Source organism: Anabrus simplex, chromosome 9 (assembly GCF_040414725.1).
Source record: "Anabrus simplex isolate iqAnaSimp1 chromosome 9, ASM4041472v1, whole genome shotgun sequence".
NCBI lineage: Eukaryota > Metazoa > Arthropoda > Insecta > Orthoptera > Tettigoniidae > Anabrus > Anabrus simplex.
In genome coordinates, this window is record NC_090273.1 from 38,812,304 (window position 1) to 38,833,943 (window position 21,640).

At 40.2% G+C, this 21,640-nt stretch overlaps 1 protein-coding gene across 3 annotated transcripts in view; it reads left to right on the forward strand.

The window, feature by feature from the left end:
• LOC136881148 (uncharacterized) overlaps positions 1-21,640 on the forward strand; it is a 69,182-nt gene that overhangs the window by 39,131 nt on the left and 8,411 nt on the right. Inside the window, exons 1-3 of one of the 3 annotated variants that reach the window (XM_067153814.2) lie at positions 165-218; positions 9,728-9,821; positions 15,114-15,195. In XM_067153814.2, the coding sequence (XP_067009915.1) occupies positions 9,738-9,821; positions 15,114-15,195 (166 nt within the window). In that variant the 5' untranslated portion in view covers positions 165-218; positions 9,728-9,737. Of the gene's footprint in view, positions 1-164; positions 219-7,393; positions 9,000-9,727; positions 10,254-15,113; positions 15,196-21,640 lie in introns of those variants that run through there. The other 2 variants (XM_068229285.1, XM_068229286.1) reach the window with 2 other exon arrangements.

Below are 21,640 nucleotides of genomic sequence, written 5' to 3' on the forward strand. Positions count from 1 at the left end.
CGGATATTTATACTTGCAAACGGTCAGCGCTATCGATTCACTATTGATCTTCGATAAGAAATGGCCTTCCATGAGAGCGACTGAAGTTTATCTGTCTCTAACCTTTGTACCAGGAACCTTTGAAGCACATACCTAAACTATACAATTATTCCTCATCTTCCAAACTCTCTTCGGCCTGTCTACATCGGCCAGTGTTAAGGAGCGTACCAAGTCATCAGGTAATTGAATGTTAACATTTCCTTACTGTATTTGGATAACTCGTGGTGTTGGCTTGTTATAAGTGCACAAGCCATCGGGGTAACTTTGTGTAATTGGAAAGCGAAGTCCATATTCTATTTCTTTCAGACGAGAAAAACAAAACATATTAATGATTCTTGAAATGATAGCTCAACTGAAAATTATCTTGTTGCATTCATCATAACACGAATATGGCATTAAAATGTACAGGTAGTTCATAGTTGATTGGAATAGGATGCCTTAACTAAACATCGCATTCATATGTTAGGGTCTATTTTACATACTCGCCATGCCTACCTAAACCCCTTCCTACCCTTTCCATTTCTACTTCATCCTACAGCTACTCTAATCGGTTTCTCATATTCATTCCCTGGTCTACCCGTGCCATTCTTACCGCTCAGACTTCACTCAAAACCTAACGGAACATGTTCTCACTGTCTGAAGATGTGTCCTACTATTCTACCTCTTCTTCTGGTCGGTCAAATATCACCAAATCGTTCACTCCTCAACTTCGATTCAGTATACCTTCATTTATAATTCGATGTATCCATCTCACCTTCAGAATTCTTCTGGAACACCACATGTTTAAAGCTTCTCTTCCCTTCCATCTTGAGCTAGTAAATGCCAGTTTTTTCTCTTCCATATATTACCACACTCCACACAAAATTCTTCAAAGACATAATTCTAATTCCTTTACCAACTTTCGCAGTCAGAAAACTTATTTTCATAAGAAAGGCTTTCTTTGCTGTTAATCTGTTATATAAGTAACAAAATTCATCTACTTCCTTTACGATGTCGAGACCTAATCTAATATTTCCTGCACACCTGACTTCGTTCGTCTGTACTCCATTATATTTGCTTTGGATTTATTTACATTTGACTTGTACTCCTTATGCAAATATTATCCATACCATCCATATCTGTGAACTCAGATAAAATAACAATGTCTTCAGCGAATCTCAGCGTTTACTAAATACAAAATATTGTTTCATGCCAGTTCTAACGAGAATTTTTACATTTTCATTTACGAACAATAATTTCATTGTCATCTCCAGGTTCAATCAGTGGTTGTTCATTAAAAAAGTTTGGCTTTAATATAGTACTATGAGACTAAAATTAAATCCACCAACACTCCTAGTAACCATTGTGTATAAGCTACTGTCCACGTGCATCGAATTAATTATGTTTGGCATATGATGACAATTGACTTGACTCTACATTTAAAATTAGAGTGACTAAGATGGATTTGAAGTTCAGTGGAGTGCACGGAATCTTGCTGATTTGTTTATGTTGGTAATGGATTGTTTGTCCCGCCCAAGAAATCCCTTATGTGGTTCTAGCAATTCCTTTACGTTGATTGGGAGCTTATGTTCATGTTCCTGTTCTTTGGGTATAAGTTGTAGTCCAAAGAGATCAGTTAATCATATAACAAATAAGAAAACAAACTAACAAACAAACAAAAACAAACCCCATGTGACAACAGCCCCCCTGGGCTTACCCAGAAACCGCTGTAGATTACAGAGTCCCACGTGGTTATCGTGAAGAATCCTCTCGGCCGATATTCTTAGAGTTGTAGACCGAGAACGCTATCTCACTGTCAGATAGCTCCTCAATTGTAGTCAAGTAGGCTGAGTGAAGCAACCCTTAGATCAAGGTAAAAGGAATCCATGGCGTCTCCAGAAATCGAACCCGAAGCCCCCGACTGAGAGGTAAGAGAGCTATACAAATACCACGAGGCCGGCAACTAATTGTACATCTTCAAAGCTAATATTTGAGACATTTTCATTTATTCCGCTGTTTTGGTGACCTAGCTGTCAGCTTGTATTCGGGAGATAGTGATATCGAATTCCATTGTTGGGGGCAGTGAAGATGGCTTTCCGCGGTTTCCCATTTTCACGTCTTAATTAAGGTGGCGATCACTTCTTTCTCACTCCTAGCCTTTCCTATCTCATCGTCACCAAAGACCTACCTGTGTCGGTGCGACGTAAAGGAAATTTTAATTGTAACTGACCACGTGATCAGCGCGACGGATCCTCTCGGCCGCTATTCTTTCCTTTCTAGACCGATGGCGCTATCTCAATGTCAGGTAGCCTTTCAATTGTTGTAACGTAGGCTGAGTGGACAATGAATAAGCCCTCAGAGCCAGGTAAAAATGTATATCCAGAAGTCGGGGCTAGAACGGACTAACCATAGTGTCAGACCATATACAATTAAAGCCACGTATAGCAAATTATGCGGCATAAATGCTTCCACAATTACTTGGCACTGAAAATCGGACTTATTGGAGAGTTGGTATAAACCAAACATCAGACTGAACTCCCCTGCAAGTCTCGGCGAGCCTATGTTCGCGATGAGCAACACATATATTTTGCCATTGATCAACATCATTTGCTCATGAAAATTAGATATTTTTTCTCTTTTTGAACAGGGGGCTTCATTTGATCAAAAAGAAATGTTCCGGTGGTTTTCTATTTATGACAAGAATTTCATATGAGCGAATAGTTGATTTCCGTAGTTTGCTTCGCTTATCGGGGATTTCGTTTTGTTCGACCCTTTCATAAAACAATCTGCTAAAATTACGCACAAGAATTGGCACGACCTGCAAATTCTCTCCTCGCGCTACTCTTCTCTAGCCCAACATGAAAAATATTGTTACGGGTAGAACGGCGCTTCATTTATTACTCCTATTTATTTCAGGAAGCCGGCCCCGTGGTGTAGGGGGAGCGTGCCTGCTTCTTACCCGGAGGCTCCGGGTTCGATTCCCGGCCAAGTCAGGGATTTTTACCTGGACCTGAGGGCTATTACGAGGTCCACTCAGCCTACGTGATTACCGAGCTCGATAGCTGCAGTCGCTTAAGTGCGGCCAGTATCCAGTGTTCGGGAGATAGTAGGTTCGAACCCCACTGTCGGCAGCCCTGTAAATGGTTTTCCGTCGTTTCCCATTTTCACACCAGGCAAATCCTGGGGCTGTACCTTAATTAAGGCCACGGCTAAGTCGCGGTTAGAGGCCCGCAGCTGTGAGCTTCCATCCGGGAGATAGTGGGTTCGATTCCCACTCTCGGCAGCCCTAAAGATGGTTTTCCGTGTTTTCCCATTTTCACACCAGGCAAATGCCGGAGATGTACCACAATTAAGTCCACGGCTGCTTCCTTCCAACTCCTAGCCCATTCTTATCCCATCGTCGCAATAAGACCTATCTGTGTCGGTGCAACGTAAAGTCACTAGCAACAAAAATTACTTTTTATTTACAAGTCTCTCTTCCTTACGGCACAACAGGTGGTCCGGCCCGTTGCTATACCTGGGACGGCTGTTCCTTACTTTCACTTCCCCAAGTCCAATCACCTCATACAGCAACTGTGTGTAGACCACTGGATCTGAACACAGGGCTATGGATCACTCGATACACGCTGATTGTTCGTTGTTTTGACTCCACAGACAGTCCAATAAATTCGCACAGTCACATACAGTGAACAACCGAACAGCAACAGATCAACAATATTCAACAGCAGGACGATATACAAAACAGCGATTATTAATAATGATGTTATTTGTTTTACGTCCCACTAACTACTGTTTTACGGTTTTCGGAGACGCCGAGGTGCCGGAATTTAGTCCCGCAGGAGTTCTTTCACGTGCCAGTAAATCTACCGACACGAGGCTGACGTATTTGAGCACCTTCAAATACCACCGGACTGAGCCAGGATCGAACCTGCCAAGTTGGGGTTAGAAGGCCAGCGCCTTAACCGTCTGAGCCACTCAGCCCGGCACAGCAATTATTAACACAGATCCATTTACCCTCACACTCACGATAGCGGCTTCCCTCGCTGACTCATGGCATCCTCAGTCCACGGAAATACACCAACACAAAGTACTCTCGCGTAGTACACGTCTTCCATCCGTCGTTTCCAGTCCACCTACTTACTGGACTCTCCGACAACAACAGCAACTCCCGGTTCAGTCCTCGGTGGGACTCTAGCGACAGCCAACACCTCTGTCACCCTTAGTCCACTCACCGAACCCCAACACACTGAGTCTGACTCCACCATGAAGTCCAACCTGACTACAGCTTCACCACGGAGCCCAACTCTGACTGACTGTCCGCGGCTAGCCTCCCTTTATATTGCTCGGGAGATGGGGACCCGAACAGTCGCGAAGTGGCCAGAGGCGGAACGTTCTCATTGAACATCCATGAAACTCAAAGCTGACAAGAACCATGCACGGAAATACCGGCCATGCCCTCCAGACTGGCTGGGACCTGCCCGGTCGGCTGATCCACTAGTACCTTCCCGGGAGTACCGAGAAGTGCTTCCACAGCTCTGGCACTTAACAATATCTTGCCTTTGCTGAAACAAATCCCTGTAAGTGCAAATGAGATAGATTGAGACTTCAGTGAGTGTTTTGACGTTGATGATCAGTTTGAAGTGTTTTATGAAGACATTGTCACTGTTCACAACTGCGAAAGGAAATAGAAACAGAGTAAGAATAAAACGTAATTGATGAAGGGAGGGACAAACTAGCACACGATAAAGAATTCAAAGCCCTTATAGCAGCACTGAAATACGTGAAGCAACAAGAAGAAACTCCGGCAGTGATCTATTACTTCCACAAATAATATAGCCTGTGGGTGGAGGCAGTAGAAAAGTATCGCAGGCCTGTCGTAATAGATGACTGAAAGGGGATCCAGGGGCTCATAACTTGGGAGCGTTGATTAGTGACCACGGGGAACTTATCTGAATCCTACAATGCTTCCACTAAATTGTGCTAGGCTCCCTACTTCCAGCTAGCCTACTCGACATCTTTTGAGTCAACTCTTGTTCGTTTCCGACCCCGAATGTAACCCTTGTCTTTCATTTTTTTTTTACAATTTGTTTTACGTCACACCGACACAGATAGGTCTTACGATGACGATGTGATGGGAAAGGCCTAGGAGTGGGAAGGAAGTGGCCGTGGCATTAATTTCCAGCATTTGCCTGGTGTGAAAATGGGAAACCACGGTAAACCATCTTCAGGGCTGCCGATAGTGGGGTTCAAACCCACTATCTACCGGATGCAAGCCCACAACTGCGCGCCCCTATCCGCACGACCAACTCGCCCGGTTTGTCTTTCTTCGGCCAATATCCTAATTTTTCGAAGCGTCAGACGTTTCACATTTTCCGTCTGATTAGTGGTTTATTATTTTTTTTTTTTTTGCTAGCGGCTTTACGTCGCACCGACACAGATAGGTCTTATGGCGACGATGGGATAGGAAAGGCCTAGGAGTTGGAAGGAATCGGCCGTGGCCTTAATTAAGGTACAGACCCAGCATTTGCCTGGTGTGAAAATGGGAAACCACGGAAAACCATCTTCAGGGCTGCCGATAGTGGGATTCGAACCTACTATCTCCCGGATGCAAGCTCACAGCCGCGCGCCTCTACGCGCTGATTAGTGTTAATAGAGTATGGTTGCCCTGTTGTACTTCCTTTTAAAACCATAATCAACATCACCACCGACACCATCGTGGTCCTTGTATTTCATTGTTCCCTATGGGTGGGGGCGGTTGAATAACACCCATGGTATACCCTGCCTAAGTAAGAGGCTAACTAAATGGGAATTTTGGAGCTCTCAACCTGGGAGCGTGTGTTGGCGACCACGGGACTCTTAACTGAATGATTATTTTGCTTTCACTTACTTGTGTTATGTTCCTCACTTTCAACCATCCTATCCAACCTCGGTTGGTCAATTCTTGTTCTTTTCCCACCCCGCTGGAATTAGATACATGAGGCCTGAGGAGTGTTCCATTTCACGCCCTTCGTGGCCCTTGTATTATTTTGGCCCATAGCTTCATTTTTGGAACTATCAGGCCTCTTCCATATTTTTACTCTGGTTAATGTTAATAGACACATACAATTGGCTTTATGTCGCACCGACGCAGAGATGTATTATGGCGACGATGGGACAGGGAAGGGCTGGGAGTTGGAACCCCAGCATTATCCCGCTGTGAAAATGGGAAACCATCATCAAGGCTACCGACAGTAGCGTTCGAACCTAATAACTTCCGAATGCAAGCTCAAAGCTGCCTACTCGCTCGGCAATATTTATAGAGTATGGTTGCCTAGTTGTACTTCCTCTTCAAACAAAATCACCACCACCACTTGTATTTGTTTGACCGATACCTTCATTTTTCCAAGTTTCGGACTCCCTACATTGTTGTTCCTCTGATTAGTGTTAATAGTAGATGGTTCCATGGCTCAATGGTCAGCATGCTTACCTTTGATACAAGTGTTCCCTGATTTGATTCCCAACTGGGAATTCATCTTAGACAGCACCCTCTAATATGACACGAAGTTCTCTTACACGACGTCAACTCGAAAGACCTGCACCTGGTATTTCGGGAGGCCACACTCCATTATTATAGAGGATGATAATCCAGTTATACTTCCTCTTAAACTAATAATCACCACCACCACAAGGAATGCGTACCTTTGTGGCGAAAAGAAGACATTCTGCAGGCAAGCAAAAGTCTATTACAAACTTTAATTTTAATTTTCAGGAGCATCTTTTCATGCTCAAATTGAAATTGTGTTTTGCACAGAATATATGTATCAACTGCTTCAGTAATGTGACATATGTAAGCATTCACGATATTGGTTTCATTTCTCTTCCCGTGTTAACCGACATTCCCGGTAATCCGTCATCCCGTCGGATAAACGAGATTCACTAACAGGACAAGTAGAATACGGGATTTTATGCAACACCAAAGTGCGAAATTTGCGCATACAAATTTAGTAAATATCAGTGATATACGTAGTTAAACATTTAATATTCATAACATATGTCCGACTGGTTGGATGAATGGTCAGCGTGCTGACCTTCGGTTCCGAGGGTCCCGAGTTCGATTCCCAACCGGGTCAGGGATATTAATCGCTTCTAATTAATTCTTCTCGCTCGGGGACTGTGTGTATGTGTCCGTCCCAACACTCTCCTCATTATATTCAGACAACATAATACACAAACAACCACCATAGAAACACGCAATAGTGCTTACATCCCTCCATAAAAGATTGACGTCAGGAAGGGAATCCGGTCGTAAAATAGGGCCAAATCCACATATGCGACGCAGCTCGTACCCGCGACCCCATAGGTGTGGGAAAATAGGTAGAAGAGAAGAATAAGAAGAAGAAGAAGAACATATGTAATTAAATAAGCCATGTTAATAAAATATGTAATATTATTAATGCACAAAATTTTCTAAAAAAGTTCGTATATTCCTTTTATAATGACTTACTGTTATGATATGTGATAATAACATATTGTTTCAAATACATCCATATCATACGATATATGTTGCTTTAGGTAATTTGTATAGCCTACTGTTTTCTAATTTTGACAGAATTAAATAATGAAATTAAGCGCATAATCAAAATAGCTCAAATAATTAAAAACTATTATGTACTGGAAATCGCGGAGTTCATTACACAATGGATTGTTGTAGCTAATTTACTGTTGGATTCATGCCCTGAAACCAAAAAAGTTACTAAATAATGTTAATTTAGAATCTTTCCTTTAACCCAAATAATACGGTAACATTTTTGATCGTGATGCGCAATGTATCACCAAGAACTTCCCCAGGTTTTCCATTGTGATGTTTGGGCGCTGATCCGATAACATTCTTTTGAAGGCTGAGAAGGACCGTTTAACATCGCACGGTGTCACCGGTGTATGTTTTAAAAGAGCAAATTATCTGGGTGAAATACCTTCCAAGAACTCTTCGTGTCTACCACTAATGAACTCACTAACAGATAGAGACCTTGAAAAACCTGGATTTCTAAACATGATACAGCCTTTTTGGGCTTATGTCGTGTCAAGAAAATTAGGTTAAATTCTTCGCGTTTCGCAGATTTCGTTTCAGCATTAGAAACTCTGAACAATATAAGGAACCTTGCCATCCCAGATTCTGAGAAAGGATTAGTGCTGTTTTATGCAGTTGAGACACTGGGATAAAGAATTAGAAATCCCAATTTTAAAGGAACTTTAAAGCCAAATTTAATAAGCGAAATAATTTTTATGTGACACGAAAACGCCAATTAGGTTATTTTCCTATGTCTGAAAATTAAAATGCTGATACAATTTTTAATTTATTTTCAATAATAACCTAGATAGTGTATATACAAACATTTGACATTCTTCGCATGATATATAAAAATATGTAATATTACTGAGAATATGTAAAACAAAACACAGGTATTAATTACCGTATTAAAACCACTATTTGCAGACTTCATTTTCAGTTGGTTTTTTTTTTTGCTAGGGGCTTTACGTCGCCATTTTCAGTTTTTTACTACACAGCAAAAGAGTGGAATATCTAATTATATAAAAATTCGGGCCCTAGATATCAGGATACTCTCTGAAGTTAAGAGACTGCTTATTGGGAATTTTGAAACAACGCTGATCCTCACTAGCAATGCACTTATCCGGGAGATAGTGGGTTCGAATCCCATTGTCGGCAGCCCTGAACATGGTTTTCCGTAGTTTCCCATTTTCACACCAGGCAAATGCTGGATCTGTACCTTACTTAAGGCCATGGCCGCTTGCTTCCAACTCCTAGGCTTTTCCTATCCTATTGTCGCCATAAGACCTATCTGTGTCGGTGCGACGTAAAGCAAATAGCAAGAAAAAAAAAAAAAACAATACACTTGTACTGTTTGTGTGTTGTAGAACGAGAGTCTAACGTTCAACGGTAGGCCCTGTCTCTGTACGTTGTGTTCTCCACTCACATCTATACGGTGAGGAAAATTCGAGATATTATCTAACTCTACCTTGTCTGTCCTGGACGTTACTGAGATGATGACGATAAAAGACTGCTTATTAAACATTTTGGACAACAGCTTAATCAGTCAATCAATAAATCAATCAATCAATCAATCAATCAATCAATCAATCAATCAATCAATCAATCAATCCTGATCTGGATTTAGAGCAGTCCCCCAGGTGGCGGATTCCCTATTTCAAAGGAATTGAAAATTTATTGAACATCTCCCTTGGTAAGTTATTCCAATCCCTAACTCCTCTTCCTATAAACGAATATTTGCCCCGATTTGTCTTCTTGAATTCCAAATTTATTTTCATACTGTGATCTTTCCTACTTTTAGACACACCACTCAAACTTATTTGCCTACTAATCTCATTGCACGCCATCTCTCCACTGACAGCTCGGAACATACCACTTAGTCGTAGCTCTTCTCCTTTCTCCCAAGTCTTCCCAGCCCAAACTTTGCAACATTTTTGCAACGCTGCTCTTTTGTCGTAAATCACCCAGCTTACATTTAGTATGAATGCACTTCCTTCTTCCTTCTCTACCAGAGATCAAAAAAGGGATCTTCCTACCCAGGTACACACCAAGGTGAAAGCTGCTGATTTTTGGAGATCGCAGATAATTCCATACTTAATCATGGATACATCGTTAGTTCGTGATAACGATAAGTGTAGTAATAAAATGTTTTACTACTTTCAGGAACAACGAGATGGTGGAACTTTGGGTAGCTGTACTCGTCATCGGGATGATTCTTTCTCCCGTTAAATCCTCGCCACACTCATTACGTCAACGTGTAAGTATACCTTCAAATGTAAGGTACATAATATGCCAACTATAAAATATTGATGATTTTGCTCGATGGTGCAAGAAGAGATAAGAGTCCCTTAAAGACGCAAAAAAATCAGTTCGTAAACAAGTTTGTGCCTACTGTGAGCATCCTTATCAGTTATTTTAGCTCTTCATAGCTCCTGAGATACACGTTGTCGTAAAAACTATTTTCAGAAATATGATACATGTTCCACTTCGAGAGAATTTGCCAAGGACCTGACCCTGAAATACGTAAATTATTGAACGCAAGATATTCTACAACTATGTTGAACTCGTGTCGCTATCACACCTGAATATTTCTCCAGACATAAGAAGTGTAACTTTATGAAATGTAGCCCTCTTTGAGGGCACAATCATCCACCAAATTTTTAAAAATCGTCTTATTTTTAAATGAATGTTTCTGACATGCAAATGCCCATGTACCAAGCTTAATAAATATGCTATTTTTAATCATTTATGCCTGTTTCTGAAAAAAGTAATTCCAAGTAATACATCGTAAAATGTTTGGAACGCTAAGGATGCAATGACATAATAAAGTTACAGGATGTCGTTTATTGTATCACAGAAACTTATAAACTGACATTTTATATTTTTGCAACACAAAGTGTAAAGGTGACAATTTCTGTGTTTGGGACTGTGACGGTTATCCCTTCTGCAGACTTCTTTAGTGTCGTGTACGGCCTCATCTGGCATTGCTCAACTCTGTGATACTTGTGGCGTACTTGCGATCAGTATATTCACTTCACGTCGTCTTGAGGAAGGTCATATTCTATCTTGGCAACTCTAATGAGGTCTGGAAGTACCTGTGGAAGTTATAGACGACTAAAACAGCAGTTTTCAAGCTTCCCTATGAATGATCAATGGAGTTCATGTCCAGTGAATTGGCAGACTAATTCATGTGGTTGATGCCCACCTGTCCCATGGACTTCCTCATTCATGCACCTCGATGAGGGCGAGTATTGTCTTCGACGAATGTTAATTAAGTCCCATATTATTCCTAAACGGTTTTACAAATAATCGAAGTATTTCATCGGTATACATTCCCTAGAACAGGTATCAAATGTGTACGATGGCCATGCCTAATCCCAGCCAAACTATTACACCACCACCTCCAAACGCTTGCAATTCTCGAAGATGCTGCGCCGCGTCCCAGTAGCGCCCTAGTGTAGGCACTCCAGTATATAGCACAGAACTTCGCGAATAAATATATACGAATTTGACCTTAACATCCTTTTAGAAGAGAGATGGGTTCCCAGGGACCTAACCAGCCCGCCAAAAAGGTATATTTACTTTCATAACACAATGATAGTTTTCAGGCGCCATCGACCATTAGCCGGCCAGCTACGAGCATGGCCATTGGCCGATATGACGTCATTCCCACAAATCCTAACTCGCTGCTTCCGTTATCAACACGCGCAGAATAAAAACACAGCAAGAAACACGCGAAGAAATATATGTAATGTATCTTTCCGAATCCAGGTCATGGGGCCACACTCCCTTCGGAAGATCTCTTCACTATCGCCGCGGCGCATACTGCCCGCACGGCGAGAAAAAAGTAATTTAGTAGCTGTAACCTGTCATTGCAAATCCAGGCCAAGCTCTGGGATCAGAACAGTTGCCCCCCTCCATTCGAGAGGCTCTTAACAATCGCCACGGCGCATACTGCCCGCACGGCAAGAAAAAAGTAATTTAGTGGTTGTAACCTATAGAGCATCACCTGAAGCCGAGCCACCGTGTACAGCGAGCGCAGTGAGTGGAGTGCCTACACTAGAGTTATGCCCCGCGTCCCTTACATCTCCACACCATTTGTCGTCATTTGCATGGGACTGCGAGGCGCTGTAAGGTCTGATTCGTATTCGTTTTTATATAAGAATAACGTTGGAGGCTGACCTCGGGGACTCGCAACCGAACTTGGAATTCTGAACAGGATAGCAATACGTTGTTTGTATGGGATTTAGGTGGCGCAAGTATTTATATATATGTAGTAATAAATTTGGAGGCTGATCTCACGGACCCGGAGTTAACCTTGAAATTCTGAACAAGATGGTGACAATACATTTTTTATATAGGATTAGGAATGTGGGGTAAGACCTAATACGTATGCATTGCGTATATAAGAATAACGTCGGAGGTCGATCTCAGTGAATCCAATGTGAATTTGGAACTGTGATCAAGATGGTGATAACGCACTGTTCGTATGGGACTACGGAGGTGCTGTAAGGGAAAATACCCATGCATTCCTTATCTGTACTAATATTAAAAAGAGGAAATATTTGTTTGTTTGTAACGAATAGACTCAAAAACTACTGATCCGATTTTAAAAATTTCTTCACCTATAGAAAGCTACATTGCCATTGAGTAACATGGACTGTATTTTATTTTCAAAACAATTCGAGGTGTGTGGCACGGGGGGGATATAAAAATAATAGGCTAATATAGGCAAAATATCGAATTTGTCGTATAATGACGAGACAAAGCTCAATTTAATCCTCTTGACGCAAAGAACAAAACTCGGTAACCTCTACGGGCACGAAAACAATGTTTTAAGGCCCTAAAATCAACCGTTGCGGAGATATTGGCACCACACTACCCCTGTTCTAGGAATCGGATATAAGTAATGAGCTGCCGTAACCATGGCAACGTCAGCTCCAGGATTCTACAGCAGCGAAATTGTCTACAATAAATCACAGAAACCTAACATGTTACAGACATGAAAATTGATATTTGAAATCCCCTTTAGAAAATCCACTTAAGGGGGGAGGGGTGGGTGAAAAGAAGTGAGGAAGGAGTTGAATTATTTATATGAGGATACATATATCTCAAAAAATGAATATGTTACAGACTTTAAAATTGGTACGTGGAATCTCCTTTAAAAATGAACACAATCTTTTTGGAAAACCCACTTAAGGGGGTGAAAAGAATAAAAAAGCGGATGAATTTTTAAAATGAGTATCTTCTTCTTCTATCGCTTTACCCACACCTGTAGGTTTGCGGGTACGAACTGTGTCGCACATGTGGATTTGACCCTGTTTTATGACTGGATGCCCTTTCTGACGGCAACCATGTGTAGGGATGTAATCTATTCTTCTATACTAATATTATAAAGAGGAAAAAGTGTATATTTGTTTGTAACGGATAGAATCTAAAACTACTGAACCAATTTTAAAAATTACTTCACCTATAGAAAGCTGCATTGCCAGTGAGTAACATGGGCTGTATTTTATTTTCAAAACAATTCGAGGGAGGGGGCGACGGGGGGAGATATAAAAATATTAAAATAATAGGCTAATATAGGCGAAATAGAATTTGTCGTACAAGCACGAGACAAAGCTCATTTTAAACCCCTTGACGCAAAAGAACTAAACTTGGTAAACCCGTCGGGCCCGAAAACCATGTTTTAAGGCCCTAAAACCAACCGTTATGGAGATATTGGAACCACTCTACCCCTGCTCTAGGAATCGGATAAAGAAACGAACGGCCGTAACCATGGCAACGTCAGCTCTAGGATTCTACAGCAGCTAGATTATGCATGTACGTTTGGGCATAGCTGCCAACCAAAATTGATACACATATGACTTACTATCTGGAAATAATAAACTGTTGTGTAAGACGCTCATAGCACTCCCTTGGACGGGGATGGAAAGAGAGTGAAGTATAAAAACAATAGCCCCGGAGATCTACGTAGTACAGCGACCAGCGGTTGCCGACGGGCCTCCTTTTTTACGTACTGGCTTAGGTTTCAGCATTTTGCGGAATCTGTTACCTATAGTTTAAACTATTTTCTATCAAATCATGGAGTAGTAGGATCGCTGATGTTATTAGTGCCGATATTTTTGTCCAATTTTACGATCATTATAACCATGAAAACAACCTATATACTGTACACAATAGTCAAGATGGTGCGCGCATGACTTTTGAAAAAAATTTAAACATTTATACTAAGATTCATTATATGATGTGCGACATGAGTGACAAGCCCTGAGAATTATAAGTCTCGATAATTATAGTAGTTTCTTTTATGCATCGCGTATATCCTTGATCATTTGTAATAGTTACGAAATGTCGGATCAAACAAATACATTCAATAATATTTATATTTGTGGTACTATCTAGCGGAAGTATACTTACACTAAACCTGCAGCTTTGTGGGAATGAAGGAAAAGGAAAAACATGGTAGCAAAAGATCTTAGAGTTCGACGCTAATTAGGAGCTAATAGTTAGAGGCCCCATGAAGAAAAGAAGAAGAAGAATCACTATAATTCGAAGTCAGTCACACCGATTGTATAAGTAACTAAAGCCAGTTTCTGATAACCCGTACGAAGAACGGGTATTTCTGCTAGTATAGGAATAACTTTAGAGGGTGAACTCAGGGAATTAGCGCTAAACGTGGTATTCAGAACATGATAGTAACTGTACATCGCTTTTGTGGAACTAGGGAGGTGGTGTAGTCCAAATGTGCCCGCATTGCTCGTATAGGAATAACGTTGGATACTGATCTCAGTGACTCGGAGCTGAAATTGGAATTCTGAACAAGATGGTGAATTTACACTGTTTATATGGGTTTAGGGACGTGGTGTAATACGTATTTTTTGCGTATTTAGGAATAACTTTGAAGGGCGACATCAGGGAATCAGAGGTAAGTGTCTAAGGCGGCTAAGTCCTGAAAACTCCGCGGTGGTCGGCCCAAAGAACTGATTTAACAATGACAGGCAGGGGTGATGATGAATCTTACAACATATCAAGTCTATATACTGTAGAATTATGTTTAGTAGCTCTGGCGGCAGAGTTTTGAAAACTGCACAGTCATGAACACAAAAGAAAGAGGTGTAATTGAAAATTTAAAGGGTAAAAGGGCACTAAAGGGCTAAAGGGATAAAGAGCACTAAAGGACTAAATGTCCTGGAGGGCTAAACGGGCTAGAGCCTTAAATCACACGAAAGAGCTAAACAGCCCTAAATTTCTAAAAGGCACTAAAGGGCTAAGAGTTTGAAGTTCTGAAGGGATCTAAAGGGTTAAAGGGCACGGAGGTGCTGTTGGAGCTGGATGTAAAGGGCTAAAGGGCACAAAAGGGCTAAATGTACTGTTTTGAGACGCCTGAATTAATTGCTTATTATAAATTAACCAGTTATATGAGAGTAATGACCGAAAAATATTGCTGTGGTCAGTGACTGTTAATGAAAATATAAAACATTTTGTTTACAAACTCCGTTAATGGAATGCGAGAAAACTCCGTAATACCTTATTTTAATATTTTCAGCACGCATGGCTTGACAATGATTATGGTGAGTCGACATTACAAGAGGACACTACTACAACTACAAGACCCGCTCCAGTGATCAGTATATAGAAATGATCAACATTGACATATATATAAATTAAATTGTTATATTGTCTGTACACTTCAAATATTATATGAAAATGCATTTTTATAGCGGATTTGGAGTACGAATGTCGAAAATTAAATACAGTTGAATTCTGTTTGCCTGCTTCTACATTACGACATCATGCGAGAACGACTAAAAAGAATTTCTTGAAAATCTATATTTGTTTGCTAGTGGGTTTACGTCGCACCGACACAGATAGGTCTTAAGGCGACGATGGGATATGAAAGGCCTAGGAATTGGAAGGAAGCGGCCGTGGCCTTAATTAAGTTACATCCCCAGCATTTGCCTGGTGTGAAAATGGGAAACGACGAAAAACCATCTTCAGGGCTGCCGACAGTGGAATTCGAGCCCAATCTCTTCCGGATGCAAACTCACAGCCACGCGCCTCTAACCGAAATGCCAACTCGCCCGGTAAATCTATATTTAAGTTCAGGGATACCGTGTTGGTGCACTAGACTTTATGCTAATTCACAAGTATACAGCGGTTTAGCAATACTGAAAACGTCAAAACAGATAATGCCAAATATCTCCCATGTTATTAGCTGTATCAAAAAATTGTACATAATAAAATTTTACGACATATAATTTTCAATCGTGTGTATTAACTTCATTTTACCGTATGAGGTATCAGAATGGAGATATTAGACATTATTTTATTTTTCATAAACTATCAAATACCATGACTTTATGGGTGAGACATTGCGTTGAATGTGCATTGTGCCAACTAGCGTCAACTCAGAGCGAAACGAGAACAACTGAGCGAGCATGGAGGGGAAGTGCAAGACGTAATACGTACTGAAATTCAACAATGAAACTCTCACAACCAGGAATTTGGTACTTTAAAAATGTCTGAAGCTTCTCTGTAAATGATTGCTAACAAACACAGAATAACATAGAGATGGCGTCTCATACCACCATGCATTCACTCCCTGAGGCCAAGATTTTTTCCCAACACCATATTAGCAACATCGTCTATGCCAGCCAATAAGCATAGCATAAGATACTATAGAGTACCTCACTAACGTGAAACAGAATTGAAGCCAACAGACACGCGTGACCGTCATATTGTTTGCGCTACAATAATACAGACCAGTTGCTGTCTGTTATTGATCAAGTTGCTATACTTAAAATAAATACAAGGATTCAGTATCGTTATTTGAGATTATTGAAATGTTGAAAGGATTTGCAACACAAAAGAAGGTTTTCGGACTTAGGGAAGAAATGGGGAATCTACATATAAATGGAAGTACGAGTTGGATTGCGGTAACGCTAGACAAAAATATTGTTCATACAGAAATTCTGATGGACTCAGCTTCAGGAGGAAAGTGTATATGCCAAGAATAGGTTTGGCAATGTTGACATACCATTGATTCTTAAGCGGAGGATATATGCAGGCACAAGGAAAAAAGGCACAGGGACAAACTTTACAAAACTTTACATAGATTTAAAATGAATCTCTCCACTAAAATGTTTACCCATAGATAACTATATGCCTATGGAATAACTCAAGTGTTCGGAGATCCATAAACGTCAAAGTACAACTCCCATCTACAACACTCAATATGATTCATGAAAAAATTAAACAATTCCTGTGACTATTCTCTACAATTGACATACACGTAACGGTGGGAAGTGTAACTTTTGTGCTAAGATGTATTACCATATTCACTTAGAATTTCCAATTACATTTACATACTAATTTTTACTGTTCCAGGCAGGCTTACATACTAGTACTCCATTATCTGTGTCTTGTTCGTTCCATATTATAATAATATTATAATATTATTAATTTGTAGTTGTATCATCATCTCATTGCGGTTACTGAAGGTACCACCACGGTATGCAACCCGTCTGTCCGCTGCTCGCTTCTCACGCCACAGCTAGCCGTCCCGCGCGGAGCGAGTAGCGCCTGCTCCCTGGAGTAAATATGTTATGATTTCTGCACTATTTTTTCTGGTAGAGGCTAGAACAAATTTGTTACTTTCATTGACCTATCTCAGTCTGATCCTCGATTTTGACAACATGAAATTGTCTGAGGTATAGACGATACTACAGTAGTTGTACCATATTTTGTACATCCAGTGTCTGTTATGAATGATTGGCAACGCTGACCGTGCAGTGTTGTCTAGTCGAATCCGGTCAGCTCCAGATCCTCGTGGTACACCCTATCTTGGCAATGTTAAATTGTTCATATTTAAAAGTATTTTTCTACAAAACTATGAAGCTTAGAATGATGAAATTTGGTATGGTTCAAAAGAAATGTTTGCTGTAAATACTGACAATTTTATAACTCATCTAACCTCACACATAGCAGAAACATATTTTTTTACCTTACTGCTAAAAATAACTGCTTTATGTGAAGTGTTATAATCAATAACTTTGGAACTATTTGAGTTAGAGGCATAAAATAATGTCAGTATGTTCATAAAACACAGTAAAACAGCTGGTAAAAATTTCATTTAACTGGCTTAAATACATACTGAGACAAATACCTGAATATCTTTAAACATGATACCTTCGGAAAAAAGGAATTCAAGTTACACACTGCCTAGTGCATCCCTGGTCCATATTCTGGATCATCTGGATCATCACAGTCATCTTCCCTTGCTCTCTTCCCGTTCCTGCTCATTACCCTGTTCCTCTTGATCACCATATCAGCCTGCAGGTCAGCTTTTCTCACTCGCTCTGCATCAATTTCACTACAAATTTGTCGCATGTTTCTGCCGGGATTAATTCCTAAATTTTCCAGCACTATCATACGACCCACACAGCCCTCATTATAGGTCAGCACCGCGTCATACAATCCCATACATAAGGTATTATAGCCAACAAACACTGTCTTTCCAGGGCCTACACGGCGCTTCTTGAACAATCTACTTGAGCTGGGTATCCTACAAAAATACTTCTTTACTTTGTGTTTACTTTCCACAACAGGACGTGTTCAAAAGAACAGCCATGACACAAAACAAAAGAAAAGCATCACCCGCCAAGCCGCAACACTTTTACCAACCCTAGAACGAGAGCACATGCCGCGAAATTAATTTTTTATAATGCGGCAAAAATATATCTGTTATACAAAAAGTGGGCGTGTCACACAGCTGTCAGAGTGACATTTAAATGGCATTTGAGACCTTACGGGATGACTTGTACAAAATAAACAAGCAGTATATTATAAAATAATGACTAAACTATCAAAAAATATGAAAAACGGAAAAAGTGTTTTTTGGACATTAAAAGGTGATATCTCGAATAACCACTCGAATGTTCAGTATCTCGAAGTAACTTATATTTCCCGGATGTTTTGCCTATTCTTCACGTGTATTCATTTCCCTATTATTCGAAATTTTGATACATGAATTTCTCGTTTTCTCGAAGCAATCATTTCCTCCATTGAAGCAAAAGAAGAATATCCTGTAACTCGAATTTTGTGCAACATTAACTGTGCAATACGCCATTTGTGGTTTGTGACAGTTAACAAGTAAAGAAAGGGTTACAGTGATGGTGGGAGCTAATATGATAGGAACCGATAAACTAAAATATTATTATTATTATTATTATTATTATTATTATTATTATTATTATTATTATTTTGTTTCGTTTCGGCCAACTAAGGACCACGTCATTTCAACTGTTTCCCTTGAGCTTTAATGTTGGTCCAGTATTCCTTCATTCGTATACGGTGTTGCTCCTTTCGTTCTTCCGTCCATGCCTTTCCAGTTTTCATCTTCGGCTTTCGTAGGAAACTCTGTTGTTCTTGGAGTTTTTTTAAAGTGGGACACGCTCCTGGATATCTTCAAATGAGATCCCAATCTCCTGCAGATCTATCTGTACCTCACTGAACCATGACCCTTTGCCTTTTTCTCTTGGAGGAAAGTGAAAATGCGGTTGGTTAACCGTGTTGAATTCATTCGGGCCATGTGTCCATAAAAAGTAATCCTCGTTTTTCGCATCATATCAGTTATTTTCTCCACATGCGAGTACAACTCCTGGTTGTGCCGTCTCCTAAACTCGCCGTTGTCTTTGACTGGACCTAAGATTTTTCTCAAAATCTTTCTTTCCTTGGCCTCCAATTTCTCCATCATGCCTTTTTTGTTCATGGCGAGACATTCCGCAGCATATATAGCCTCTGGCCGGATGACAGTGCAATAGTGTTTGATTTTTGCATTCAGAGATATAGTTCTTTTGTTATAGACATTTTTAGTCAGATGGTAAGCCATTTCCATTTTATTCATGCGTGAAGAAAAGGCTTCTTTTTCGGACAAGTTAGGTTCTATCCATTCACCAAGAGACTTAAATTTTTCAACTCGCTTGACTTTTCCGTGAGTCCCTTCTAGCTCACTTGGCGCCAGTTTGAGGTTTGTTATTATTATTATTATTATTATTATTATTATTATTATTATTATTATTATTAGCGTGCCTGTCCGCCTCGGACGTTGGCGATCAACATGGCTATTCTGGCTTTATCCATTGCAATTCGGAACAGTTCTGCAGATGTTTTGTTGAACCAGGTTTTAAGGTCGTCGAGTCAGGAAATAATTCTTCACCCAGGAGATCTTTTTCTATTTTTCCTTGCAGGATAAGTTGAAGCACCTCATATCTTTCCTGATTCCTCATATATGTGTCCTCAATATTGTAGTTTACGACACCTGATGGTGTTGATCAGCTCTGGTCTCTTGTTAGCTCGGCGTAGAACCTCAACGTTTGTAATTTTCTGAGTCCATGATAATCTCAAAATTCTTCTGTATAGCCAGAGTTCAAATGCGTCCAGTGCTTCTAGTGATCGGAAAATCGGCGAAGCGTCACTGTTTCTCGGATGTGAATTAAGAGTTACATACAAAAGCAACCCCCGAAGTCGCGGATGACAAGCTCCATTTACGAATCTCGGCTGCGTGGTATTGACTAGAAGTTTCAACGTGAAGGGAGGAAAGATTAACAGGAGAGATTAATGGATTTCTTTCCAAGAGTGTTAACGGAGGTATGTTTCTTGTTTCAGATGTACTGTACCCTGTCGTCTAAAAAGTTACTGTAATAAGTGTTATAATTAAAGTGATGCCGTAAAATAGAGTTTGTTTGTATACTTTTAAATATTGTTAAAAATACTGTATTCAGTATAAGCACGTAGATACATATGATTCAATTATGTGCCATACATGCTCAAAAACTATATTCTCATATCTCGAAAATTCGATAACTCGAAATAAAATTTAGATTCTGAGGTGATTCGAGATATCGATGTTCCACTGTAGTTCTCTTTACTGTATTACGCAGGTAAAATTAAATTTTAAACGATAAATAAATACAAAATTTTAAGAAAACTGATAGAGATTAATGCGTAATCCGAAAGTACCTACTTATCCTGTCTTGTGTCCTGCGTGACCCAAACGACCTCGGCTATCGTCTATTATATGGCCACTTTCCGCTCCATTTCCAAGAAGAACTAAAGAACCCATGGAAAAATGTTTCAGGCACAAAAATTAATTCAGACTATTTTCTATATTATTCCAGAATACAACAGTTTTTTGGCTGAAGAAATAAAAATGTGGCCATTTAAATTTACTTGTTCAGGTTTTTATTCTTAATAATTATTTTAATTTGGTTTATGTGAAAAATAGTTATACCGCTGAAACCAGCAGTATTCCCTGAAGTTTGCAGTATAATTTGTTTTGAGGCATTGTAGGAGGTAACATCAGGAGCTTCGGAGAGAACAAACTGCGTCGCACTCCGAAATGGTGTGTTCAATTAGACACTTGCTACATAACCTCGGCAACAGCGTAATTTCTCTGACCCGTCTAATTTAGTGGCCGTCCCTTTAACTGGTGAAGGTAGTGATTGTATAAGCTGTAAGACCGAGTGGACTTTAGCTACTATTGATTAAGAGGAGAATGAAGACAACAATCGGAATTAGAAGAACATGAAGTATCGATAACTCGAAATATATGGGGAATTGGAATCGCTACGTGACAAATCTACTGCAATAAGATAAAGTATAGGTGATTGGTGAACTGTGCAGTGTGGACAGGAACTCTCCTGAGGTTCTTCGGTAATGTTAACTGAGTATTTTAATTCCTATTATACATCTTCAGCACTATACTTCCACAAACGTTTCCGGTTGTCGAAAGTGACAAAGATGTCCCTTTGATGGTATGCCTTACGTCCAAAACGGTCAGATGAAAATGAATATATCCACTGTTTTCTTGCCTGTCGTAAAACGGCCCTAAAATCTCTCTCTGAACTTGGGAGCATGGGTTGGTGTCCACGCTCTTCCTATCTGAGTCTGCCATTGTTCCCCCACACTTGTATCAGACTCCTCGCCTGGAAATTTTCCTGCCTGAGCTCCTTTGGCCAACTCTTTATTTATTTATTTATTATTTTTATTTCTTCTTCTTCTTGTTTTCGAATA